Consider the following 27431-nt stretch of genomic DNA (forward strand, 5'->3'; position numbering starts at 1 on the left):
TTAGATTAGATACAAATTTTCATTTACGCAATTGAGACATAAATTAAATATATGACATCGAATATATGATTTTAAAATTACAAGAGCTAGTATTAAGACAATTTGTATATATATAAAGTAGAACGTAAGCACATGAATATGTGGAAATAAATAAGCGATAAACGATAGAGAAAGGTCATTTATAACCTTAGATATGTATGAATTGAAATAGGAAAATACTATGTACATGCTACCACTAATACTGATAAGGTGGTGGTGGAGGTACCTCAAAAATGGTATGCTGAGGCGAACTGCAATTATGTCTAAGACTAGCTTTATCAAATTCCAATTTGTTCCCTTGTTCAATAGGCTTTGAATCAACGGATTTGTTATTTATGGACTTGATGTCGATGTAATTGTTAGATTTTTTATTCATCAATCTGTCCTCTTCGTTTTGAATGTGAGAAGTGGAGATCTGTTGGTTGCTGGTAAAGTTGAAGTAATTATTACCCAAACCTACACCGCGCAACAAGGAAGAATTGGGGTGGTGTGGAGAATTTGTATTCGAGTTACAGTTGGCATGGAAATGTGAATGCGAAAGGATAGGTTTTGAAGTGTCGATATTAATTTCCCTATTAGCCCTCATCGGCTTAGGTTGTTTCAAATCAATCGAGATGGGGTGCTCTAAGGTGACGGGGCTTTCAAATGTGGAATGTTCGATCGTGGAATGTTCCATAGAATCATCGATCAAAGTAGACACCTCGCTGTATTCGGGGGTTTGATCCAAAGAATTAGTGGTACTTGTCTTCTTTGATTTCTTTCCACCTAGTTTGACGACCCTTCTCCTAGGCTTGGCGCCATTGTTATTACTATTCAATTTATTGTAATAGCTGTTGGTTTGAATGCTGGAGATTTCTGTTAAAATATTATCGATGTTATCATTGTTGTTGATTAACAAATCGATTGGAATGCAGTTACTAGTTTGAGATGGGGCAATGTTGGTGTTGACGTTAACGTCTGGCAAATTAAGGTTTAAATTTAATGTGCTGATCAAGTTTGGCAAATGTTTGTTAAACTTTTCTAAGTGCGATCTTTGTACAATGTTCTTGAACTTTGGGATATTCAAGTTTAGTGTTTCTCTTGAATTGAAGAGATTCATATTCTTGCGTAAGTTAGTGCTAGAATAACTGAATTCAGAATTGCCATCGTTAATCGATATTTTCTCCAAGTTTTCACTATCGAGATTGTTCATCTTGCTCTTTAATTTAGACTGTAAGTCACTGAAATTTGATTCGTTCAACGAAGTGTATTTCAAGGACAATTCATGGATCAAAGTAGGTAATGTTTCTCTGAATAAATCTCTGATCTGGTTTTCAATCTGATTTTGCAAAAAGTTCGCCAACACCTGTACCGTGTCGAAAGTTGAGGATACCTTAATTGAGTCCAACGGATCATTTCTAAACACAAGTGTTAACCCCTTGGTCTTACTAAATACAATTATTCCAATCCCCGATATCTTGATATCACTGAGCTTCAAATCTAATGGCAATGCAAATGGATCGTTACAGAGAAGGAAATCTGGAGTCACAAAATTGTTCATTTCATCAAACTGATTCACCTCCCTGTCTAATGAATTCGAACTGTAGATCTTGAGTGGGTTAGCCTGAACCTTCGTATGCAACGTCAAATGGAAATCGCCCTCGTAATTTATCTTGAAAATCCCCCTAAATCTATCTTTATCCAATTCTCCTATCTCCAAAATCTCAAAACTTGGCCCCACCTTTCCAAAATTTAAATCCTTTATTTGAATATCCGATGCAAGGATATTCGGTCTCTTTCCCGAATTTAATGCATCTGTCAATAACTCTTTAGTCCACGAACTTAATGATTCGGTCTCTAGTGAATTCCAATTCACATTAAATGACATTATGGCTTATTATGTGTGTAAATTTTGCTTAAAACCTGACGGTTAAATTTTTTTTTGCGATGTACAAAAACAGAATAATTTTAAAATATTTGATGTATGGCTTATTTCAGATATTTTATTGAATACCACTTTCAGTGTCTAATGCTATGCGCTTTGGAAACTTAAACCGGCTAACTTCACAAATAAATAACTAGAATAAACAAAACATTAGTCATGTAGAAGGAGTAAGTTTTTAAAATGCAAAAATCGTGTGATATGTAGAAGTTACACAAAATCGTTTTTCTCACTAAACTCCGGTTTTGTGTTATATTTGTCTATTGACCCGATTTGTACTGCCGGGGTAGTGATTGAAATATTATTATGTAATATAGTCAGCCTCTATTATGTAAGCTTTCGACTAGTGAGATTTACTGGTATAGACTAGTAGACCAACTAAGTCATCGTATCGACATCTGATACAACGAAAGAGATAGAATTGTACTGTTGATGGGCGCAACGATCTACGACTTCAAGCCATTGGATGCTTATGGAGGGGTTTATGATTTCAGTCAATTGAAGGGGAAGGTGGTGGTAATTGTAAATGTAGCCAGTCTCTGCGGATTTACACTGCAGTACAAGGATTTGGAGTATTTGTACAAAAAGTACAAGGAAAGAGGATTAGTTGTGCTTGGATTCCCCTGTAATCAATTTGGGAATCAGGAACCATTCACAGGGCAGCAGATTTTGCAGCTATGCGAGAACAAGTTTGGAGTGACGTTTCCGATCATGGACAAGATTGAAGTCAATGGGGATAGAGAGGAACCGCTTTATGGGTATTTAAAGAATGAACGAAAGACTTCACTTGGGTTTAAAGGGATTAAATGGAATTTCGAGAAATTTTTGATAAGCAGGAGTGGAAAGGTAGTTGAACGTTTCGATCCTCTGGTAGTTCCACTAAACTTTGAGAAGATGATTGTAGAGTTACTAGAAGAAGGTCACAAAGCGATGTAGATCACTATATAATGTATATAACATGTAAATATATGAATAATGATTATGAATCATTTTTTGGCTTTCTTCTTCTTGGAATCCTTTGTATCGGGGGTGTCTTCCTTCTTTCTCTTGTTATGCACAGCATCAGGATGGATTTCTTTTAATACACACGCCAAAAGAGTGGTACATCTTCTTGAGAGTTCTGCTGCATTTCTCGACTGGAAAAAGAAATCGAATTGGAATAGTGGTGAATCCCTAATAGTATCTCTGATTCTTTCATATATATCAGGTCTGTCGAGGCCAAACCTATATAATTGTACCAACAAAAATCTATCTTCTTCCTCCGAAAACGTTCTCTTGTTCGTGGAAGCTGGAGGAAATTTCAATACTAGCTCTTGAAGCGGATATTTGTATTGAGCTAATTTTCTACGCAAAGACTCTTTTTGCAACCTGTTTTTGATGATTTTTTCTTCACCCATTTCAATCTGGTTGATGTATCTTTCATATCCTTCAATTTCTTCATACGAAGTCCAAAACTTCTTGGCATATTCCCTCACATCTTCTTCTGTCTTATCTTCAAATTCTGCGGTGATTAACAGGATTGAGTTACGGCCATATTTCGAACACACTTGAATAAAATGAGTGAACTCTCTTCTATTCCAGTTACCAAATCCTTGAGTCAATAATTGTTCCTTTAATTCCTTTTCCTCGTCTGTCAAAGGTCTTGAATTATCAATTTCTTCTTGCTCTAACTTCTGCTCCAACTGTCTTTCTTTTAAAGTCTTTGGATTACCAGCCTTTAAGGGAACTTGATATCTTATTTGTTTTTTATAATAATTTTTCTCTAATTCATTTAATTCAAACAATTTAGTAGGATAGAATTGATGATCGAAAATGTTGAGCTGTTTCGGTGGTTTAGGACCCGACTTTACATGAGACCTGCCCCCAGTATTCAAAACATCCTTATAATACATATCAATGGAATAATTTTCCTTACGTTCTCTTTTACCGGGGTTAATCCATCCATGGCCTATATCTCCGATTGTAGAAGTTTCTTTCTTTTTAAAGTTTTCTCCATTCCATTCGTATACTGATTCATCGTTCGAAAAATTTTGTAACGCACTTAAATCCAATTTTTCATACTTTTTGTTTAATTCTTGTGTCTTGCTTTCAGAAGAAGCCAAAATTGAGTCAATGTCAACGTCATCTGCATTTTCACCATTGGAAGCTGAATCTTTACTGAACATTTCTGCTGCACCATGTTGAATCATGGTCAATAATTCATCTTTTGATGTAGCCTTATTACTCTGCTGTCCAATATTTCCTGCATTTCTACCTTGTTGAATAACTAACTGATCAAGCCTTAACTTTTGAGTAGCTCTTTCTAATACCTTCTCTTCAATTGCATTCTCGGTTATAAATCTGAATACTCGAACTTGCTTTGTCTGACCAATTCTATGAGCTCTATCCATAGCTTGTAAATCAGCTTGTGGATTCCAATCCGAGTCGAACAATATAACAATATCTGCAGTAGTTAAGTTGATACCCAAACCACCAGCCCTTGTGGTCAACAAGAATACGAATTTGGAAGAGCCTGGTTCATTATATTCATCGATAGCATTGACTCTATCAGCATGATCAGTTTGACCATCGATACGGCAGTACTCGTGGTCTCTGAACATACAATAATCTTCCATTATGTCTAACATTCTGCTCATTTGTGAAAAAATCAAAACTCTTGATCCTTCTTGTTTAAACTTTTTCAATAATTTATCTAATATTATCATTTTCTGAGAGTTGTAAACTAAATGCTCGTCTGTAGTATATGGAGGGCCTGGTTCTGCACCTTCAAATAAATAAGGATGGTTGCAACATTTTCTTAATTGCATTACAATATTCAATAACCTTGTCTTTGATTCCTTTTTATTGGCACCATTAACAGCATCAATATCCTTCTCTAAGATCTTTTGATACCATTTTCTTTGCATATCAGACATCGAAACATAAAGGTTTAGTTCTTTCTTAGGTAATAATGACTTTTCGACATCAGATTTGATACGACGCAACAAAAATGGTTGTAAGACTTTATGCAACTGCAAGATCACGTCTTCTTCTTTACCATTTCCATGTTCATCTTTATTATCGTTTTGGAACCATTGGTCAAACGTTCCCGAATCCCCAAAAACGTCAGGAAGAATGAAGTTCAACAATGCCCATAATTCATGTAAGTTATTTTGTAACGGAGTACCAGTTATTAATAATCTATTCTTAGAATGAAACATTCTTATAATTTGGGATAACAAAGATTCTTCATTTTTAATTCTGTGGGCCTCATCAATTATAATATACTCCCAAGCGAATTTCCTGAATGACGCCTTTTCTCTTATAACGATTTCGTATGATGAAATGACAACGTCAAAATCACAAGTAAGTAATCTTTTCTGGATTAATTCATTCCTGGTATCTTTATCACCTTGCAAGACCAAAACCCTAACATCAGGTGTCCATCTTGCAAATTCCCTTGCCCAATTATCCAATGTAGACTTCGGAACTATGACAATATGTGGACCATTGATATTCCGCATATATCTTAAGTATCCCAAAAATGAAATGGTTTGTAAAGTCTTACCCAAACCCATCTCATCCGCTAAAATACCAGATAAATTGTTTTCATATAACGAAATTAACCAGTTCAATCCCTGAATTTGATATGGTCTCAATTTTCCATGAACATATCCAGGACTTTCAGTAAATTCGGTAATCGCTGGGGTCTCAACCTCATCATTTAATAATTCTGCATCTTCTTCTTTCTCGGTCTTACGTCTCCTATTATTAGCCTCAGTGTGCTTATGTGCCACTTCATTATTATCAATACTCGCTAATACTTTTTGAAAGTTTGGATCTTTATCAGCCTTAGCATTGATGAAGTGCTGGAATAAATCTGTTAATCCAAGCAAGTATTTGAATCTCTTAGCAGTTTCATCAACGTCAAAATTCTCTTTTTCTGATTGAATCAAATACTTAGCCTTATTAGAAGATATATTAGTGGTGGTCCCATCTAAATCTTTTGGTTTAAGGATTTCATTTAAGTCCAATGATGGAGTCTAAAATTGTTAGTTCTGATCATAAATGAATAATTTTTCATTTCAAAAATTAACTTTGTACATACGGTCACAGTATCTGGAGTTGGTGATTCGTCCATTTCAATACCTTGACTTAAATTCCCTGTTGTATCACTCATATTTTCCTGGATTGTTTGAGCGTAGTAAAGAATTTTTGTTGGTTTCCTTTGTCTTGATGTTGATTTAAAGGACAATGTTTATTCAAAAGGTCGAATTGGCACAATTCCGAGACCTTTATACCGGTTATAAATTTCAACCTATTTTACTTTTATTTGAAAGAGTGAAATTTACTACTGATTACTAATTATACGATGCTACACGTCTTTCACGATTGGGTAAGAACGACAAAAATTCAATTGATGTATTTAAGTGATCATATCGTAAGTGCTATTCTGTTGTACTGATTGTGGTGTAACTTGAGACGCGTACGAAATTATGAGGGTACTCGGTTTCCTTATATCAATACGCCCTTCGTCTAATTCGGAATTTTAAGACCACTCTGGTGTATAACATGTAAATTATCTCTTATCATATATCATTAGGTATGATTTAGGTCAAAATACCCTTAACTCGTCATTGAGTTGCATAGTTGCAAATTACTCTGTATTGATAATTATGCATGTTGCAATTTCTTTTTACATCCTCCGAAAATCAGAACTATATGATTGGAATTATTTCACATATCTCTCAAGGGTATTATTTATCAAAGATTTCATTTTTATATCCTAATGTAGCATTATATATGTTCAGCTTATGGAGCCAGAAAGAAGAGGCAGAGGGTTTTGTATTGCATGTGCGGCTCATTTTGAGGCCTTTTTGCAATTCAACAACTGAAACTAATGACATTACGAATACATCACCTTTGGTAGGCTGTTGGAATCAGTAAACGTAAGTCTATATTGGATAATTCGTTCATTTCGTGGTGAATAAAGAACTGTATGACACATTACAGAAATGATGATATTATTATCTTATCTATATCATTAATTTGCGATTTTTACAAATTGCCGGAATCTTCTATTAAATGAAATTATGTGTTTTACATTAATATCTATTCTTATTATTAGTCAACGTAAACTGCATCTCTGGAAAGTATAGTTACTTTTTTGAAGAAGTGTCGCCACTCCAAAGGATCACCTTTTGATTTTATGAATTCTACCTTCCTCAATGGCAACCGAATATCACACTTCAGAATCTTGATGTAGCCCTTTAAGGGCATTTTAGATTTTTCAGCTATTATATTAACATTAATATAAATATTCTTCTGCTCAATCAATTCTTCCATTGAAAAATTATCAATACTTGTTGTGGAAACTCCTATTCTATGTAGCGAATCTCGTATTATGGGAAGTAATGATTCAATCGGCAAAATCGAAAAAAACCTCGTCATTCTTTCAGCTGTCTTGAATGGCATATTTTTAAATGCAAGTATGTTCTTTTGTGTATTAGATAATTGTGACATTCTGTACTGAGGAGTGTTCTTAAATTGCAAAATGGAAGGATCTTTTGAAACAATCGCAAGCATTTCTTCATGTGCATCAGTAATATCGTTGATAAATGGTCTGTGATTATGAGTAACAGGATCCTGTGTCGCTGGTATAGCGGGGATATCGAATTCATCATCTATCATGACTGCAATATCGTTTGTGGGCTGTGAATTAGAAATAAATTTCCTATTATTTATAAGATTTCTTTCTTGGTCTTGGGATGCCTCCGACAAAGTCGTTCTAATATCTTCGTCAGACAATCCGACCTGTAAATTAGAAAGCAACCTCTCTGCCAAACCTTCTGAATTCTTGCATAGTTTGTTCGAGTCCATAAATGAATTTCCTTGATTAACCCATGGGTGCAACCTTATTTGGTCCATCGAAAACCTCTTGCTAACATCAGGTTTAATTATCGACCTCATCAACGGTCTAACAGTTTGACTAAATTGGTTCCACGGATTATCGAGTATTTTGCCATCAAAATCAACATATTTGGTATATTCTTCGTCGCAATTGTAGCTTGGTTCCTGCCATGGTATTTGGCCCGACAATAAGACAAAAAGTACAATACCACAAGCCCAGATATCACTCATCGTTGCATCATAACCGTTATCACCAATTATCTCAGGTGCCATATATGGGGGAGAACCACATTTCTCATATGAGAGCCTTTTTTGACTTCCCTTACGTTTGAAGATCGTAGCCATCCCAAAATCGCCCAATTTCAAATTACCGTCCTTATCTAGAAGAATGTTTTCCGGCTTGATATCTCGGTGTGCAACTCCTTTTTGGTGCATATAATCCACAGCATTGATTAGCTGTGTGAAATAAAAGTTAGCCAACTCCTCATCTATACCAATGTCTGGCTCAATCTTATCGAATAAGTCTCCGCTTTCAGCTAGTTCCATAACTATGTAAATCCACGTATTATCAGTGCCAAACATATGTAGCTTTATCATATTTGGGTGTCCCGAACATTCTTTGTGAATACTTAGTTCAAGTCCTATTCTATTATCATCAATCCCCTTGCTATGGGAAATCGCCCTATGAATGTATTTTATAGCCACTAACTTCAGTGGGTTGTTCCTGACACTGGCGACCTTTACGACAGCAAATGTGCCTTGACCTATGGTTTGTCCAATTGAAACATGCTTTAGTTTAGGAAGAGAGTCTAACTGTGATAAGCGTTGACTGTAGTCCATTGAATTACGACTATCTCTATGCTTATCTTCTAATCATCAATCTCTCTGTCATTAGAATCAGATCAGTGTTTATATTTTGGTAATTATCGCACTACTTGGTGGCTATCATTAATGCAGCATTAGAATTCCAGACAAGTTTTAAATATAATGGCTATATTTAAGGACAATAAAAAGGTTATCCATTCTAAAGTTCGACAAGTAATATAGAAGCTATCATTGAATATTAATGTCTGATTTAACGAGGAAGAATCCGCCGCTGATAGAAATCAATGATTCTATTGCCGAACTCGATAGTACAATAGACTCATATATTGAAAAGTCACCCTTGACTAATAAGTTCCGAGAAGAAAATCCTAATTTGCATCCTGTTGGTGATAATATAGAAGACCCGGCAGTGGAGGATATTTCAATTGGCCTGTCCATCCTAGAAGACACCCCAGAAAAACATCCGGGGCCCTCACCGCCTGCATTACCTCCAAGATCCAACATGAACGAGGGAACACTACCAAGCTTGCCACCTAGGTCGCGAACATTTAGGGACAGCATCAGTAAGCTTTCTAGAAGGAGAAGTGAAGGGGGAAATGAGAGCCGTGGCTTTACGCTTAAGTCATTTAATAGACTTTCGTTAAATACCTCAAGGCCACTCTCACCAGAGTCACATTCGTACAGATCGAATGATCAGAGTTCGTTAGCATCAAGTCCACATTCCCGTTCAAGTACATCGTCAATAACTAGTGATGACGATATATATGCTAAACCTAATACACCATTTTGGAAATATCATATATTAAAGTTCGGGAAGGATCTATACCTAACTACAAACCCCGGGTTGAAACATATTTACTGTCGTAATGGACCTGGATATTACGTCGAAGTAGTATATCCTAATAAATACAAGTACCATTCATCACGAGAAGGATTCAAGTTGATATTCAAAGATATTGCATCTAAGAACGGTGATAATAACCCAGAAATCATGGTAATTATCAAAGAGTCTCTTGACGAAGGCGGAAAATATAAGATTTTGCTTCCTCGTTCGAGTTACTTGTATGATGGTTTACTTTCTGATGATGAAAGCGATGAAATCGAATCTCCTTTATTTAGTGGAGTAACAATTCCAACACCGATTGACGACAAGTTTATTCCTTACAGTCAGATATCGAATGCTCATGAAACTTTTAGATTCAAGAATTATGAATTCACCGACTTTTTGAATACAAAGTGGAATATTGGATCGATACCAAGAATTAAGTCAACAAGAATGAGTAAGATTAAAAGTAAGTTCAATGAATATAAGGATGACCCACTATATAAATTTATCGGAAAAAGATATATATACTTTCATCAAAATTATATTGAAGATTCTCCTACCAGCTATAAGACCGAGTCTAATAACCCAAGAGATATTTATTTGCATGATCAGGGAAGCACCCATAAGTTCCCTCCAGTATTGGGGCTTTTTAGACCCAATGAAACAAGAACAAGGAAAAAGATTATTAAAAAGTTTAATCAACAAGCTGATAGATTGGAGAGACTGAAAAACTCTCAAGAGGCTATAAATCAAGAAAAAGTTAATTACAAACTAATAGACAATGATATTGCTGCTGGATCTGATATTCGCAATTATTTCATAGGCGGTGACGGGCTCTACTATCTGAACAACCCGAATGATGATACTCCTGATAGTAATAAGTTAGGCTGGATCACTATTTATGAAGATAAGAATGTGTTTTCTAGATCAAAAAATAAAGGTATGTTTGATATTGTACTAGGACTAACATTGGCTGTTGGATTTGAAAGTAGTTTAGATTCATAAAAATGTCCCAGTATAATCGGCATACAGAGGTTTTTGCAGTCCTAAAAATATATACTATAATTTCTTAATTATTTATGCTTAAGCCTATTAAATCAAAACTATATGTAAGGTGTATTTTTGGCTAATCCTACAAAATAATTGCCTAAGCAAAAAAATCGTGTGAAGGTATTTCAGTAGAAATTTCAAACAATAAGGTTGGATAATGATAACGAATTTTTTTCGAATCGCAATTATTTTTCATACACGGGTTTCCTTCTTGATTGATATTATTCATTCTTTCTAGTGGATAGGCATATACAATGACCGAATCAGATATTGAGGAATCAGCAGCCTTGTATGAATTACATTATTCAAACGCTTTCTCCCCAAATTCGAGACAAACCTTTAGAATATGTTTAAATTTGAAAACTTTAATTGATAAGGTGATCCCAATTGTGTTTGATGAGAAGGATATAACAGCTCAGAATTCTACAATTTTAAATTCCAACGTTATTGAGTTGGTTTATACCTCAGCTGGGGGAAGGGGAGATGGTAAATATGGCACGTCTGCCTACAAATATCGTGCAGCTTTAGTGTTTTGCTTGTTGAAAGTATGCGATTGGTATTGGCAACAGGCCGAAAACGAATTATGGGACAATGAATTATATTTCTTAAGAGCGGTTACAGCGCAAAGATTAGCAGCTATTATTATTGAGAATACATCGGACGATGAGTATTTATTTTTGGGGATGTTGTGCCATAGATATACTATTAATTTGCATGGTGTGGACTCTCAACCGATCAGCGTATTAGAATTAGCAGTAGATATGCATTCAACCATGGTAATTGGATCATCAGGCTATCAAAGGTGTATGAAATGGATATGGAGAGGTTGGATTATTCAATCTCCAACTGACCCTAATCTGTATGTTTTATACAGGGGGGCTCCATCGTTATCGATAAAAACACATTTTGACCCGGCAAGAATCAGAACACCATTGTACCAAAATATTTTGGAAATCGCCTTTAGTATGATCTACTTGATATTATTTACTATTATTATTAACACTAACGACGTGAAAACCGTGCCTTTAGATGGATTTGAGATTGTATTTTACTTGTTTACGGTAGGATCTATTTTGGACGAGGTGGTTAAGTTTTACCATGTTGGATTAAATTACATTGGATTCTGGAATGTGTTCAATGACACAATGTACTGTATCATTCTTATCTCAGTTGGATTTAGATTTGCTAGTTTGAATACGCATGGTTCATTAAAAAATACGTATGATGAGGCTTCGTTTAGAATATTGTCGTGTGCTTCGCCTTTCATGTGGTCCAGATTATTGCTTTACTTAGATGCACAGAGATTTGTTGGTGCGATGATTGTCGTTGTTAAGACCATGATGAAGGAAAGTTTAATTTTCTTCTTCTTATTGGCTGTCGTGATTTTAGGATTCTTGCAAGGTTTCCTCGGTTTAGATGCTTCTGACGGAAGAAATGAAGCTACTAAGCGGATTTTAATTTCATTAGTGAATGGAATTATTGGCGAAGCAAGTTTTGATGATCTTTCATCGTTGGACCCACCATACGCATCGATATTGTATTACATTTACTCGTTTGTTCTCAGTGTTATTCTTATGAATATTTTGATTGCTTTGTATTCTACTGCCTATGCTAACATTGTTGAGAATGCAACCGATGAGTATTTTGCGTTGGTTGCCCAAAAGACATTGAGGTACGTTAGAGCTCCAGACCAGGATCTTTATGTTCCTCCTTTGAACCTCATTGAATTAGTTCTTACTCCTTTATCCTTTTTTGTCAGCAAGTCAACGTTTAGACTAATTAATCACTTCATAATGTTGGTTATCTATTCCCCATTGTTAACCTACATTACCATTGATGAATTGCAAAATGCTAGAAGAATTCAATACAACAGATTCAAAGGTATACCAGATGATTCCAATGAGTTAGACACCGAATGGGACTTAACAGATGGATACGATGCTGATACCGACTCTGGAATTCAAGAAAGAGATACAGAAGTCAATACTGCAGTTCGTGAACAGATTATAGGCGAAAACCAAGATTCCGAATTCCCTATCGATTTACGAAAGTTTAATACAGATATCGATAGGGTAGTCCAGCCGGTCAATCAGGCTAGCAAAGCCGGTATCAAATGGGAATTCTACGAAATTTATAGCAAGATTGATAAGCTTACTGTTCTAGTGGAAGCAGTGGTCAAAGAAAACCAAGAATTGCGGAAGAAGCTTGAAGAAAAAAAGTAATTTTATGCACCAATTTGAATCATTCTCTTCAGTTTTATTTCTTCATGTTTTTAACAGCTTTTATCCTGCAATTCAGCTGGATCTTCGTTAAATACTGGCTGCTAAATAGCGTCTTTTTGGTAGTTCTGTTACCCGCAACACTATCAAGTATCAACTGATAATGTTAAACTATTGTAACTTGAAAAAACAAATATTATCTTCATAATAATGTTGGCAATTACAAATTACTTTAATAAATAACAGATTTCATTTACACAGCTAGTTTCAAGTACATGTAGTTCGCTAGTATTATCATCTCTTATTAATGTAGTAGTTCTTTATTTTTGTGAACAATTTTTTTTAGTGCGAAATATCTTGGTAAATGAATTGAAGGTTATGTAATAAAAGTTATCAGTATCTTAACTTCGTTTAAAATAGTAATAGATCGTTAGTTCTGGAAGAGTAAAGAGAAAACTAAGATGTCGGGAACTCAGGCTGATCCGATAGATGTTTCGAAGTTTAAGAATGGAGACGATGTTCATTTTGATTATAATAGCACCTCCAACAACCAAACTATAAATTCAACGAACGTACAGAAGAAGAAAAAGAAGAAGAAGAGTAAGAACAAACATAAAGGGCCATCCAATGTGGAGGTTACTTTGAATGACCCGGATGTAGACTATCCAACGTCTAGAGTGATAAAACAGGCTCCTAATGGAGATGTTATAATTGAAAGTTTGGATGAGCCTCCCACAGATGTACATGAGAAATCTGTAACGGCAAATATATGGGATAATGCTACATTAGAAGAACAGGAGAACTTAAAGGAATTCTGGGAGTCGTTGGATGAAGCTCAAAAAATTGAGTTGGTGAAAATCGACAAGAAATCTGTAATGGATCTATTTAAGAACGAGAGTAAGACACTTAACGCACTGACTAACCATCAAAGTAATAGCAATATACAAGGAAGTGTAACCGGAACGAGTGGTGGAGCTCTCAATGGATCCAGCACCAATGCAAATATAACTGGTCCATCTAATTCATCGAATGGCGCATGCACTTGCTCTTATTGTGGCCGTAAAAATAATTTTATTGAAGACGAATTGGAGAACATATACGATAATCATTTTGATGATATTATAGATTTCATTCACGAAATTCGAGATATAAATGATCTCAATGCATTACCTGGCCTTTTGTTTGGAGGATTCCATATGTTGGAAGAAGAACATAAACTTCAAAAACGACAACAAAAACATAAATACAAACAAGAAAGAGAGCTTAGCCATGATCACCATCATCATGAGCCTGGTCATATATGTAACGATTCACATTTAAATGGTGAATTTGATGAAGCAACCAAACAGGACCAAGACCAACAACTTGAGTATGAACATGAGATCACCGAACATGAAGACGAAGGCGAACACGAAAATGCACACAGTCATAATCATAGTCACAGTCATAACCATAATGGTAATCATAGTCATAGTCATAATCATAATACAAACCATAATCATAGTCATAGTCATTTTCATTATAATCAAATAGAAGAATTAAACAATGAATCTGAACTTCCTCAGGAAGCTATTTTACAGGAATCTCTTGATTATGAATTAAACAAAGAACTAGAAGATGAATCAGAAAATAATCAACTGTCTGTATCAACAAGAGAGCAGAGAGTATTTCACAAGCTTCTCGATCCTAAACTATTTGAAGCTTTAGAGAACCTTGACTTTGAAAAAATGAAAGACACTCCCGCAAATAATCAGCTGGCACATATACTCGAAAAGGCTGGGTCTCTCAGAGATATCATTAGAGATTTGCATAAAGCTGATAAGGTTGAGTTGGAGAAAGGAATGGCCTTTTTGCAAAATATGGGAAAAATATTTTCAAGCGACATGAGCAATACTATGAATCACGATACACTAAATGAGCAATTATCTCACGGACTTTCAAGTTTTGCCGAGGACTTATTAAAGAATGATGGAAATTCATTTATTGACATGATGGAGTCTCTCTCTGAATCACGAACGGCGAGAGAAGATTTGTTGAAAGAAAAGTTCGAAAAGGAGCCTAATGCTGCATGGGTGGATGAGGACGATCATACTAAGTCAGACACAGGTATATCGATTCCTAAACCCGAACTTCACCAGGTTCAAGAGTTGGCGGATGAACTAAATGATGAATACGACGAAGAGAATGAAGGAGATGAAGAAGAAGAGGAAGAAGAAGAGGAAGAGGATGAAGAAGATGAGGAAGAATTAGAGGATGAGGAATTTGAAGAAGATGAAGAAGAAGATGCAAGTGATACTGAGTCTGAGATTTCTGAGGAGGAAAAAATGCAAGAAATACGTCGGTTATTTTTAATACAAGTCATCAAGTTGTTTCAAGAAAGACTCAAGAATGCGTATAAGGAAAAACTTTCACAAGATAGAACGAGAAAGTTGATCGAAGAATTAGAAGCGGAGGAAAACGCAAAGAAGGAGCGAGAAATGAAAAAATTAAGACAAAAGGAAAAGGCTAAAGAAAAGAAGAGGCTTCAGCAGTTAGCAAAAGAAGAAGAGAGACGAAAGAAAGAAGAAGAACAAAAGGCAAAGGAGGAAGAATTGAGGCAAAAACAGGAGGCTTTGAAAACAGAACAGAAGCGTAAAAAGGAGGAAGCAAAACAAAAACGAGAAGAAGAAAAGAGAAAGAGGATTGAGGATTTGAAACGAAAAGAATTAGAACAACAAAAGAGATTAGAAGCTCAGCGTAAAAAGGAGGAAGAAACTAAAAGACTTAAAGATGAGAAAAAGAAAAAAGCAGAAGAAGAACGCAAGCAAAGGGAAGAGGAAAAGAAACAAAAAGAATTACAGAAGAAGTTAGCTGAAGAAGAAAGGTTGAAATCGTTGAAGAAACAAGAACATAAAGAGATAGAAAGTTCAGATGATATGGGCCTTTTGTCTAGAAACCTTGAGAATGCAAGATTAGATAAAAGCTTGGATACTCCATCAGCAGTTGTTCCGGAGACATTATTGGCACAAACCCAAGAGCAAAGGGTCAAATCTCCTACAAAGAATCATATATTGGATCAATTGTATCTAGCAAAGCCAAGATCGTTATCAAATTCCACAAACTCTACGCCTCAGATTAATAATGCCACGCCAGGATATAATATTCCTGAGCTTTCTTCAAATAATATTTTGCCTTCTGTTTTATCACCTTCTGGCCATAAAAGTTTGCCAATTAATGGTAATGGTAATGTGAACCAAGCAGTTCCTTCGCCTTGGTCATCGCAAGCTTTCAATGCAAATACTCAAACTCCCCCAGTGTATCAACCCCAATTTTCTTCCAATGCTTTTAGTCCATTCAATAGCTCATTTAACCAAAGTTCGCTTTCTACTAATTCCAAGGAAAATATTAATACAAATCCATTGAATGCAGCTGGATTTAATGAACCATTTGCTACGGCTGCTCAACCTTCAAGTGTTTGGAATCCTGGCACTACTTCACGAAACAATTCTATCTGGAGTAACTCTCCAAATGTTTCTTCAAATTCAACCTTGTGGAATAACGCTATCCCACCTCCTCCAGTTGGTGCAGCAGCGGTTGGAGCTCATCCAAACAATCAAGATTCTGATATAATCCAAGCGGCCGCATATCAAGCATTTCAGTTCATGCAAACTTCAAATCAATTGGAATTTGGCGTGGCTCCAAGCTTAAAATTGTTTCAGACAGCCAAGGCGATTCTTTCAAATCAAGGTCTCACACTCAACCAATTCTTAACCTCGTGTAGAAATACTGATTCATTGTCTGGCTACAGGTTTGACTTTATATATGATGATTTTGGAACAGTAACTCATATCAAAGCATCATCGACAAATTTGAATCAACAAGCTCAACATAATAATATCAATAACCAACCCATTAACAATATGGGACTAGGAAACGCTGCAGTCAATGGCAATGAATCTTTATTGAATACATTGAGTGACATCAATAATAATCCTAATTCATTTTCAAATGGAGTACGTGGGTTATGGAATTGAATCAATAATAATGTACAATATCTATGAGGTATATAGCTTTCCATCATAATATATGATCCAATGGTAACTTTCATTGTAGTATCAGTATAAAGTAAGAGATCATAAGTTCTTTGCTTACATAAGAGAACTTGAGAATTGGGGACATAAGATTCTTTAATAGTGATATTGTCAAAAGAGTTTCATTTTCCAGTTTTTCCTTATACGAGGAATAGCATGGTCCACTGAGGTTCTTAATCTCGTTTATAGTATTCATTGAAGAAAGAGAAAGATAATTAGTATATTTACAAAACAGAACACTAATTACACATTTTAACATTGGCCTATTTATGTGCATTTGAAAAGTTATATGATACAGGTATCAATAGGGAATATAAATGCCAGATAATCCATTGAAAAGAAAAATAGTCATTGTAGGTGATGGTGCATGTGGGAAAACTTCGTTGTTGTTTGTATTCACATTAGGAGAATTTCCGACTGAATACCACCCCACAGTATTTGAAAATTATGTTACCGATTGCAGAGTCGACGGAAAGGCAGTTCAGTTGGCTTTATGGGATACTGCTGGACAAGAAGAGTACGAAAGATTGAGGCCATTAAGCTATGCCAATTCGCATGTAATTTTGATCGGCTTCGCCATAGATGTACCTGATTCATTGGATAATGCTAGAACAAAATGGGTAGAAGAAGTCACCAAATACTGTCCTAATACTCCTTATCTATTAATCGGATTAAAGAAGGATCTTAGGGTGGAGTCTTCGAATAAATTAAAGTTTGTTCAATTTCATCAAGGCGAGATAGCAGCCAAAGAGATGCATGCTAAAAAATACTTAGAGAGTTCGGCGTTATATGGCGAAGGTGTGGATGACATATTCGAATTTGCGACGAGGACGAGCTTGTTGGTTCAAAAGTCAAATCAAGCATGCTGTACTATTTTATAAAAACTAGCGTTTTTTGTACTATTATCTATTTCATAATCTAAAACTGCGAAATATCAATATACATAATGATAGACTTAGAATATATATACGCATTATTGATTACGACTAATAAACTTAGAAAATGAATTTAAATATGCTGATGTAGTTATGAGACTACCAGGGTAACATATTTAGTTTAAAAATATAAAAAAAAGAAACGACCTCGGTGAGGGTCGAACTCACGATCTTGAGATTAACAGTCTCACGCCTTAGCCAACTTGGCCACGAAGTCGTATTCTTAAAATGGAAATGGTAACCAGTGTGTAATATATTGTGTAAGCTTAATATATAACATCGGGCCGGTGATGATGACAGAAAAATTAATTACTCCGTGCATGCATGGGGTATTAGATTAAAGGATATTACTTCACCTCTTTTGAGTGAGAAGTAATTTGAGTAAGAAGCAATTTATACCTATCTACTCATTATAGGAATTTAAGCTCTAGAATAAATATTAGGCTGATAAATTAATTTAAATGAATAAAGGTACTGAGCAACAGCAGCAGTCGAATATACTATCGGATCTGAGAGATCAAGATAATGATGAAAATTTGAATCCACCGGGTTCGCAAGATAATGAATCTTATATTAGTAACAATTCATTTGATGATTTATTATCAGATATTCCCGATGTTAGCCATATGGGAAGATATGAACGAACACGGAGATTTTTACAAGAGTCTGTATATGATGCGTACATCTTGCCGAATGTAGGGATCTCACTTTTGATAATGTCCCAACTATTTAATTCTATAATGATCACTACATGCAAGTTGTTGATTACGGATAAAGGATTTGAAACACCCATACATCCGTTGCAGATATTGTTTGCAAGGATGAGTATTACTTATATTTGTTGTGTGGCGTATATGTATATAACAAAATGTGTTCCGGATGCACCATTTGGACCCAAGAAATTGCGGAATTTGTTATTTATGAGAGGTGCTTTTGGATTTTTCGGGGTGTTTGGTCTTTATTTCTCATTACAATATCTTAGTTTATCAGATGCGGTGGCAATAACGTTTATTGTACCTATGGTTACTGCATTTTTAGCATGGGTTATCCTACACGAGCGATATTCATTAATAGAAGCTATTTGTGGGATCGTTTCTTTAGGTGGTGTTATTTTGATTGCAAAGCCAAACTTCATATTTGGCGATTCAGAACTCTCTGGAGATGACTCTATAGAGTCGTCATCTACAGAAAAACGATTACTTGCTTCGGGTGTTGGATTAGTAGGGGTTTTAGGTGCATCTTCGGTTTATATAATTTTAAGAAAAATAGGGCACAATGCCCATCCGTTGCTTTCAGTAAGTTACTTTGCATTGACGTGTGTTATCATTTCCTTTGTCTCTTTGATCTCATTACCGTCATTATCTTTTGCAGTACCCCAGAACGGCTATCAATGGTTTCTCTTCTTTTTGATTGGAATATTCGGTTTTTTGATGCAATTTTCCTTAACTGCCGGTGTTCAAAGAGTTAAGGCTGGTAGGGCTGCATTGATGAGTTATACTAACATGGTTTTTGCAATTATCTGGGACTTGATATTCTGGGGACATCTCCCAGGTTTATTAAGTATTCTAGGCATCATCATTATTATTGGAAATGCATTTATCGTAGTAAAATACAAACCTAACGATAATACAAGTCCCGATATTGAGCAAAATGCTGGAAATAATGATAAATATTCGATTGGCAGTAGGGATGATATTTCTTTACAGGATTTTATTATTTCAGACGATGATGCTGATAAAGACTCGTCTCCTCGTGGAACTCAAGGATCGTCCCTGTGAGGTTTTTAATTCTATTTTCATTTCATTCTTATCTTTTTTGGTTTTTATTCCTATTTTATGGCTTTCGTTCAGGCTATTGCGATATAGATCTTATACACATGTTAATAAACATCTTATAATTCATTTAACCATTGCAATTCATGTTTGATATTGTTTAGCCTTTCTAGACTTTCGTTGACCTCATGGTTATGCTTAACAGTTTGATCTGTAGTTTCTGTTAAATCGCTTATGTTACCAATCAATTTTCTGGAATTGTTTAAATTAACGTCAATATACTCTGTCTTTAAGTTGTCATTATTATTTGGCTTAGTTGGTAGAGCTCTTATCAATTTGACCCATTTCAATGATTCAGACCTGGATTTCGATTGAGTCTTTGATCCGTCACTAGAAATGGGATTTTTCTTCGAGGATGCAATTCTAGCGGTGTTAGGGTCATTAGATATCATTGGGTATCAGTATCCCTATTAAAAAAGGATTGTAATTACTATGTTATTTTAAAGTCGGATTCTGTTGATATTTGATCTGCTCGCATTTCTACACACGCTCGATTAAGGTCAATTTATTTAACAGAGTACAACTAAATGATGTATTTTACATAACTATTCTATCATATCTCCAGAACTTTGAAGAGTCAAAAGGTAAGTCGTTTTCATCAACATTTGCCTTATTAAAAGACCAATTGTCATCCAATTCTTTGAATAATCTAGAAATAGGCTCAGCGTACCATCTGTTTCCTTTATAGTCAAACCAACCGAGATGGCCTCCAGTGGTAGTCGTCACAAGAGCTGTGAATGGATTTAATCTAACCTCGTTGAATGGGAGCGTTCTATATCCAATAATTGGGTCGTCAATCGAATTGACTATGATGAGAGGAACTCTAACTTTTAATAATCTCTGAATAGGGGATGCATATCTGTAATATTCGTCTGCACAATTGAAGCCAAAAAGCTTTGAAGTAAAATTATCATCGAAATCCTTCAACTTACCTAATTTGAAATTTTTTGGATTTTTCTTGTATGCTTCGACTAGCGGGTTGCTTCGTAAGTGGCCCTCGTAGTGTTCGTTCAACAAATCTAGCAAATTATTGCACATCTTTGGTGAATAGATATGACTTCCAAGTAAACTAGACTGCAATTGAATACATGAATCGGGAAAATCCCATGGAGAACCCATGATAGCACCACCCTTGATGTTGTGATATACATCATCAGCCTCTTGCCCAAGATAATTAGCACAAATTGCTCCTCCCAATGAGAATCCTATAAGATAAATTCGTTTATTAGGCCAGTTAGGTCTAATGTGCTCGTTTATCAAGTACCGTAAATCGTTTGTCCACAACCCACAGAACAATTGGGGGGACGTAATTGTGTGGTTGGCACATCCTCGTGAATTCAACACCAATGCATCAAAATCGTACGGCTTATCGGTAACCTTACTCAAAAATGCCCTGATATACGATTCGTAAGAACCACCAGATAATCCGTGTAATGCAATCACTAATGGCCTGGAGTCGTCGTTCAAGAGCTCCTGCTCGTGTTCTGGATTCAAATACTCGGTTCTGGGTGGAAGATCCTTGGTTTGACTGGCTGGTCTATATTTCTCGTGATCCGGATCCTGCTTTCCCTCTGGAACCACATAATCAACCGCTATCGTACTTCTGCCTTCCCAATCGTCGTACTTCAACTTTTCACCTTCAACCTCGTATAGCTTTCTCTCCAGGTCAATAGTCAAAATGCGTCTCTTGTACCAAACCTTATCAACATTATCGAACGTTCTGACCCCCGTGTATGCTGTCTGGAAGTCTCCTGACGGTAATAGAGGATTATACCAGAACGAAGCACCTTTATACAACTCTGGAACTTTACGTGATAGGATATCCTCAAATGTGGCCTCTCCGGAATCCTTTCCCTGGAATTTTAAGGGTGTAGTAGGATAAGCATTATCCACATGCGACTTCAAGAATCTAAAAACCATACTTTCTCTTGTCAACTAGTCTCTATAAGTGCTATCAATAAATTTTTACAGCTATTCTATCTCATCGGATATAGGTGGTTCCTCGGCCCAAGTCTAACCTGCAAAATGTTTATCGTCCTGCTATAATCTATCTAACCTGCAAAAGAGGCTAGTCATCCCAAAAGGAGTAAGACCAAGAGGATACAATATTGCCACTAAAAGAGGACTATACTTAAGTAGCCTAATTCATTGCTTATATTAAAGAAAAGATTACTTTAGAAGAACAGGAAAGATGCAATTCTCTTTATCTGTTTTTACCACCATCGCTACTGCATTATTGAGCTTGCCATGCGCAGATGCAGCTAAACACTCCGCTAAAATTAGCAAAATTCCTGTTGAAGAGTCATTGAACGTCAACACTTTCAAAGAATACACCGACGGATTGGCTAATAAGTATTTAAACATTTTTAATGCAGCCAACGGAAACCCGGTTGCTTTTGGAAGCCAGAACCCGGGTTCGGAAGCCCAGGTACCATTTATCAATCCTACAGAGGGCAAGCATGAAGCACCATTGACGAATTACTTGAATGCGCAATATTTCACTGAAATTCAATTAGGTACTCCAGGACAACCTTTCAAGGTTATTTTAGATACCGGTTCTTCGAACTTGTGGGTTCCATCCGAAGATTGCTCGTCGTTGGCTTGTTTCTTGCATTCCAAGTACTCGCATGACTCTTCGTCCACCTACAAGGCTAATGGGTCGTCGTTTTCTATTCAATACGGTAGTGGTGCCATGGAGGGTTACGTTTCCCAAGATACGTTAGCTATTGGTGATTTGATTATCCCAAAGCAAGATTTTGCTGAAGCCACTAGTGAACCAGGGTTAGCTTTTGCCTTTGGTAAGTTTGATGGTATCTTAGGTTTGGCCTACAATACTATTTCTGTGAACAAGATTGTTCCTCCAATTTACAATGCCATCGAGCAGGGCTTGTTAGAAGAACCTAGATTTGCTTTCTACTTGGGCGACACTTCCAAGAGTGAGGAAGACGGTGGTGTTGCTACTTTTGGTGGTATTGATGAAGATTTATTCACCGGAAAAGTTGTAGAGTTACCAGTCAGAAGAAAGGCATACTGGGAAGTTGAATTCGAGGGTATTGGTTTAGGTGACGAATACGCCGAATTGAGCAAAACTGGTGCTGCCATCGATACTGGTACTTCTTTGATCACTTTACCATCTTCTTTGGCTGAGATCATCAACTCCAAGATTGGTGCTGAAAAGTCTTGGTCCGGTCAATACCAAATTGATTGTGAAAAGAGAGATTCTTTACCAGAGTTAACTTTGACATTCGCTGGCAACAACTTTACTTTATCTCCATATGACTACACTTTAGAAGTTAGTGGTTCGTGTATTTCTGTTTTTACTCCAATGGATTTCCCTGAACCAATCGGTGATTTAGCTATCATTGGTGATGCCTTTTTAAGAAAATACTATTCTATCTACGATTTAAAGAAAAACACCGTTGGTTTGGCCAAGGCTAAATAATTAAATTTCTTAAAATTAAGTCTTAGTTAGTTATGCTTTATTTTTTATTTGCCCTTTTAGTTTCAAGTATTCAAAATGCTGTTGCACTCCTCATTAGTAACCCTAGAGTTTGCAATGCATAGTTTAATTATATCTTACGAATATATATTGCCTTTATTAGTTTCTATGTATATTGTTCCATTCCTGTATATAAAATGGCTGGGTGCAAATTTAGCCAGCCATCTGTTATCGAAAGTGGAACCAAAACTTGGATCAAATGAATGAAACAGTATTTCCTTCTTTATATACCATCTGATCTAGAATTTATCCATTTTGCTGTGTTATAATAATAGACTTCTTGATTTAAGTGTATATCTTAGAGTACTAACATGAGTGCAGGGCCTTATACTCAAGGTGTTCAAGCAATCCAACGAGATATCCCACTAAATTTTTCATTTGCTACAAATGGATCAACTGAACTTTTAACATCCAATAAATCCAATGATAGGCTTAAAAATGAAAAGCATGCTGTTGCTGAGACGGGATCTACTAAGTCGGGTTCTTTCTCAATACCATACAATCCAACAGATAATACAAATTCCTTGGACACCGCTAGTTTACTAAATCAGTTCGAAAACAGAGATCCCTTATACTCCAACACATCACATATTAATATGGTCCATACTCCTGTTAAACAGCAGTATTCTAACAGTCCTAATACACCTGTACGTGGACAAATCGATGAGAATCTTTTTAATCAAGTTCCTAAAAGATTCTCTCAGTTTATTATTAACCAACAGGTTCCCAACGATGTTCATAAATTGGATAATTTAACCCTTGATTCCATATCAATTCATAGTGTGGATGGACTAGAACTGAAGAAGACAGAGGCTCTAAGATTATCGAGTGGTAATCACTTTTCTGGCGAGAATAACAATGCACAGATAAAGCGTTCACCTTCTGCTGCTGTTTCCCAGTCCACTATCTTTTCTACCAGACAAGAAAGACGTCGTTTATTCAAGTTGGCAAAATCAAAATCTAACAGTACAAATCTCTCCAGATCCAAAGCAATTAGATTCAAGCAAGGTAGTTGGTATTATAGATTGAAGGTTAGAATGAGAAAGTTTACTAAGAAACTAAAGGCCCTAAGATTCAACAATTTTACAGTAGCATCTAAGAGAACTGGTAGTATGAAGAGGTCAAAAACCAGGGGTAAGACTTTGAAGCGTAAATATCGTAAGAATCCACAAAATGCTGCCGTTAAAAGATTAACTAGTAAAGAAATTTCCGTACCTTATTCTAATCCTCAATTGGGTAAGGGAGAAACAGAAAGAGTCGAAACATTAGATGCTATGTTGAAGCAACAAGCTGGTGCAACAAGAGAACATAACCTTCCAAATCATATAAAGCAAAATCAAATATCTGGATACATTGATGAACAGCAAGATTCATACATTAAGTCGATGTATACAAAGACAAAGTCTAGTTCTATAAACTATGGCAACAACACTTTAAACAGAAAGAGCATTAAACATAATAATTCAACCAGTGATATTGAAGAAATACCACCAACGCCCCCTCCTCACCTCGAACATAACAATTTCAGCGTGGTTGAAGGTGAAAAAGCGAATGATGTTATTGGTGCTTGGAAAAGATACTTGAGCCATGTTATAAGTCAAAGAATTCAATTGAGACAAGAGATTGTTTTCTTTCAAGCATTAGCTGCAAGCAACGATGCCAAATTTATGGTCGATGACGGTATGTCGAAGGAAGCAGAAACTAATGATGATAATTCTGAATTTGAATTTGTGTCGGAATCAGAGGGTTTACTGGCTAAATCTATAAGCGAAACAGAAACTATTTCCAGTTCTGAAATCAAAAGTAATTCTGAAATTATGGATTTGCCTACTCAAGAATTCAATAAAGCCTATAATAGAAGGTCGATGTTGGGCGAAATGTTGGATTATGATTCCTCTGATAATGAACTGGTTTCCTCATCAGTTTACTCCGATTCTTCTCATGCTTCCACTATCCGCTACGAAAATTTTATAAGAAGTGCCAGTAGCACTGCAAGTTCCGATCTTGGAATTGGAAAAAGATATGGTACGATATTGCGAAGAAACACAACTATATCGAGAAAACGGCCAGATCAGAAATCCGCATCTGGTCTGGTTTATTCTATGAAAAGATCTCAAGGGTTCCAAGTGGGACTTAGCGAATTTAAATAGCATCTATAGATTACAAAGGTTACAATTCGATAATATACTAAAGTTCATTAATATTATTTTGACAATATATACAGGTAAAAACAGTTACGCCCTGACTAAAACAGTACAAAAGTAGCATTTAGACAATCATAAATACAAATGAGACAGAGCTGGAATCAAAACAAAGAACGCTTACTTACATTTAGTTCTTTGGTTCTTCGGAAGAAGATTCATTGTTGTTTTCATTGTTTTTGTATAACTTTTCGAAAACCTTTAATGATTCATTTTGTAATTCTTCGGTCTTGGTCTTTAATTCAGCAGCATCAACTTCTTCACCGGCTTGAGCCTTGACGACGATTTCTCTTAATGCATTAAGTTGTTCCTTAACCTTTTCGGCATCGGCGGCATCAATCTTTTCCTTGAATTCGTTTAAGGAGTTTTCGGTATCGTTACATAATTGATCGGCTCTGTTAGCAGATTCAATGGCTTCTCTTCTGGCCTTATCAGATTCAGCGAATTTTTCGGCATCGTTAACCATCTTTTCGATTTCAGAGTCAGATAAACCGGAAGAACCAGCAACAGTGATAGAAGCGTCCTTGTTAGAAGCCTTATCACGAGCAGAGACCTTAATGATACCATCAGTATCAATGTCGAAGGTGACTTCAATTTGTGGGACACCCTTTGGAGCTGGTGGAATACCAGATAAAGTAAAGTTACCGATTAACTTGTTGTCTCTGGTTAATTCTCTTTCACCTTGGAAAACTCTAATTTCGACGGAAGTTTGACCAGCAGAAGCAGTGGAGAAAATTTGAGATTTCTTGGCTGGAATAGTGGTGTTTCTAGAGATTAATCTAGCGAAGACACCACCCATGGTTTCAATACCTAAGGATAATGGGGTGACATCTAATAAGACAACGTCAGTAACATCACCAGCTAAGATACCACCTTGAATAGCAGCACCCATAGCAACAGCTTCATCAGGGTTGACAGCCTTAGATGGTTCCTTACCGAAAATAGACTTGACGGTGTCGATAACCTTTGGCATTCTGGACATACCACCGACTAAGATGACTTCAGAAACGTCGGAAGTGGATAAACCAGCATCCTTCAAAGCCTTCTTACATGGTTCAACAGTTCTCTTGATGTATGGTTCAACCAAAGTTTCGAATTGAGATCTAGAGATCTTTTGGTTGATGTGCTTTGGACCGGAAGCATCAGCTGTGATAAATGGTAAGTTGATTTCGGTGTTGACAGTAGATGACAATTCAATCTTGGCCTTTTCAGCGGCTTCTCTGATACGTTGGATAGCCATTCTGTCCTTGGATAAGTCAATACCAGATTCCTTCTTGAAGGTTTCAACAATGTTTCTGACAACGGCAATATCGAAATCTTCACCACCTAAGTGAGTGTCACCGTTAGTGGACTTAACTTCGAAAACACCAGCACCAATATCTAAGATAGAGATATCGAAAGTACCACCACCTAAATCGAAAACAGCAACGACTTCACCATCGTTCTTTTCTAAACCGTAGGCCAAAGCAGCGGCGGTTGGTTCATTGACGACTCTCATAACATTTAAACCAACAATCTTACCGGCATCCTTGGTGGCTTGTCTTTGAGCATCGTTGAAATAAGCTGGACAGGTAACAACGGCGTTCTTAACTGGCTTACCCAAGTTAGCTTCGGCGGTTTCCTTCATCTTGTTCAAGATGAAACCACCAATTTGTTGTGGCGAGTACTTTTCGCCTCTGGCTTCAATCCATGCATCACCGTTGGCGTGCTTGACGATCTTGTATGGAACTTCGCTCAAATCTCTTTGGACTTCACCATCTTCAAAACGACGACCGATCAAACGCTTGGTAGCGAACAAGGTGTTTTCTGGGTTGACAACAGCTTGTCTCTTGGCTGGGATACCAACTAATCTTTCACCATCCTTGGTAAATGCAACAACAGAAGGAGTAGTTCTTCCACCTTCAGAGTTTTCAATGATCTTTGGAATCTTACCTTCCATAATTGCAACCGCCGAGTTAGTGGTACCTAAATCGATACCGATAACTGGGCCACTTGGAGCCGCAGTGGAGTTGGCACGGCTAGAGCCTGGTAAACGACGAACAACGTTCTTGAGTGAGTTTCTAGCTGCTAACATTTCTATTATAAATACTAGATATTCTTGTTAATAAATCAACTTAGATAGATA

At 36.3% G+C, this 27431-nt stretch overlaps 14 protein-coding genes across 14 annotated transcripts; 8 read left to right on the plus strand and 6 right to left on the minus strand.

Annotated features, from left to right (window-relative positions):
- Positions 1-235: 235 nt before the first annotated feature.
- MDM34 (ERMES complex subunit) lies at positions 236-1906 on the minus strand (the record flags this gene model as incomplete). The annotated part of the gene is made up of 1 exon (XM_015609433.1): positions 236-1906. One exon carries the CDS (start codon positions 1904-1906, stop codon positions 236-238), a length of 1671 nt encoding a protein of 556 aa, XP_015469730.1.
- A 486-nt stretch (positions 1907-2392) lies between these two features.
- AC631_00604 (glutathione peroxidase) lies at positions 2393-2896 on the plus strand (the record flags this gene model as incomplete). The annotated part of the gene is made up of 1 exon (XM_015609434.1): positions 2393-2896. One exon carries the CDS (start codon positions 2393-2395, stop codon positions 2894-2896), a length of 504 nt encoding a protein of 167 aa, XP_015469731.1.
- A 50-nt stretch (positions 2897-2946) lies between these two features.
- AC631_00605 (chromatin-remodeling ATPase) lies at positions 2947-6119 on the minus strand (the record flags this gene model as incomplete). Its single annotated transcript, XM_015609435.1, has 2 exons — positions 2947-5982; positions 6048-6119. 2 exons carry the CDS (start codon positions 6117-6119, stop codon positions 2947-2949), a joined length of 3108 nt encoding a protein of 1035 aa, XP_015469732.1.
- A 944-nt stretch (positions 6120-7063) lies between these two features.
- On the minus strand, positions 7064-8689 carry AC631_00606 (uncharacterized protein; the record flags this gene model as incomplete). The annotated part of the gene is made up of 1 exon (XM_015609436.1): positions 7064-8689. The coding sequence occupies one exon, from the start codon at positions 8687-8689 to the stop codon at positions 7064-7066; it is 1626 nt and encodes a 541-aa protein (XP_015469733.1).
- A 226-nt stretch (positions 8690-8915) lies between these two features.
- AC631_00607 (uncharacterized protein) lies at positions 8916-10505 on the plus strand (the record flags this gene model as incomplete). The annotated part of the gene is made up of 1 exon (XM_015609437.1): positions 8916-10505. One exon carries the CDS (start codon positions 8916-8918, stop codon positions 10503-10505), a length of 1590 nt encoding a protein of 529 aa, XP_015469734.1.
- Positions 10506-10804: 299 nt separating this feature from the next.
- YVC1 (Yvc1p) lies at positions 10805-12772 on the plus strand (the record flags this gene model as incomplete). The annotated part of the gene is made up of 1 exon (XM_015609438.1): positions 10805-12772. The coding sequence occupies one exon, from the start codon at positions 10805-10807 to the stop codon at positions 12770-12772; it is 1968 nt and encodes a 655-aa protein (XP_015469735.1).
- Positions 12773-13230: 458 nt separating this feature from the next.
- AC631_00609 (uncharacterized protein) lies at positions 13231-16782 on the plus strand (the record flags this gene model as incomplete). Its single annotated transcript, XM_015609439.1, has 1 exon — positions 13231-16782. The coding sequence occupies one exon, from the start codon at positions 13231-13233 to the stop codon at positions 16780-16782; it is 3552 nt and encodes a 1183-aa protein (XP_015469736.1).
- Positions 16783-17156: 374 nt separating this feature from the next.
- On the plus strand, positions 17157-17720 carry RHO2 (Rho family GTPase; the record flags this gene model as incomplete). The annotated part of the gene is made up of 1 exon (XM_015609440.1): positions 17157-17720. The coding sequence occupies one exon, from the start codon at positions 17157-17159 to the stop codon at positions 17718-17720; it is 564 nt and encodes a 187-aa protein (XP_015469737.1).
- Positions 17721-18235: 515 nt separating this feature from the next.
- Positions 18236-19552, plus strand: AC631_00611 (uncharacterized protein; the record flags this gene model as incomplete). The annotated part of the gene is made up of 1 exon (XM_015609441.1): positions 18236-19552. One exon carries the CDS (start codon positions 18236-18238, stop codon positions 19550-19552), a length of 1317 nt encoding a protein of 438 aa, XP_015469738.1.
- A 113-nt stretch (positions 19553-19665) lies between these two features.
- On the minus strand, positions 19666-19998 carry AC631_00612 (uncharacterized protein; the record flags this gene model as incomplete). Its single annotated transcript, XM_015609442.1, has 1 exon — positions 19666-19998. The coding sequence occupies one exon, from the start codon at positions 19996-19998 to the stop codon at positions 19666-19668; it is 333 nt and encodes a 110-aa protein (XP_015469739.1).
- A 145-nt stretch (positions 19999-20143) lies between these two features.
- AC631_00613 (putative carboxylic ester hydrolase) lies at positions 20144-21526 on the minus strand (the record flags this gene model as incomplete). The annotated part of the gene is made up of 1 exon (XM_015609443.1): positions 20144-21526. The coding sequence occupies one exon, from the start codon at positions 21524-21526 to the stop codon at positions 20144-20146; it is 1383 nt and encodes a 460-aa protein (XP_015469740.1).
- Positions 21527-21797: 271 nt separating this feature from the next.
- Positions 21798-23048, plus strand: APR1 (proteinase A; the record flags this gene model as incomplete). Its single annotated transcript, XM_015609444.1, has 1 exon — positions 21798-23048. One exon carries the CDS (start codon positions 21798-21800, stop codon positions 23046-23048), a length of 1251 nt encoding a protein of 416 aa, XP_015469741.1.
- A 368-nt stretch (positions 23049-23416) lies between these two features.
- On the plus strand, positions 23417-25255 carry AC631_00615 (uncharacterized protein; the record flags this gene model as incomplete). The annotated part of the gene is made up of 1 exon (XM_015609445.1): positions 23417-25255. One exon carries the CDS (start codon positions 23417-23419, stop codon positions 25253-25255), a length of 1839 nt encoding a protein of 612 aa, XP_015469742.1.
- A 181-nt stretch (positions 25256-25436) lies between these two features.
- On the minus strand, positions 25437-27380 carry SSC1 (Hsp70 family ATPase; the record flags this gene model as incomplete). Its single annotated transcript, XM_015609446.1, has 1 exon — positions 25437-27380. The coding sequence occupies one exon, from the start codon at positions 27378-27380 to the stop codon at positions 25437-25439; it is 1944 nt and encodes a 647-aa protein (XP_015469743.1).
- Between the last annotated feature and the right edge of the window lie 51 nt (positions 27381-27431).

Source organism: Debaryomyces fabryi (assembly GCF_001447935.2).
Source record: "Debaryomyces fabryi strain CBS 789 chromosome Unknown contig00007, whole genome shotgun sequence".
Taxonomy (NCBI): domain Eukaryota; kingdom Fungi; phylum Ascomycota; class Pichiomycetes; order Serinales; family Debaryomycetaceae; genus Debaryomyces; species Debaryomyces fabryi.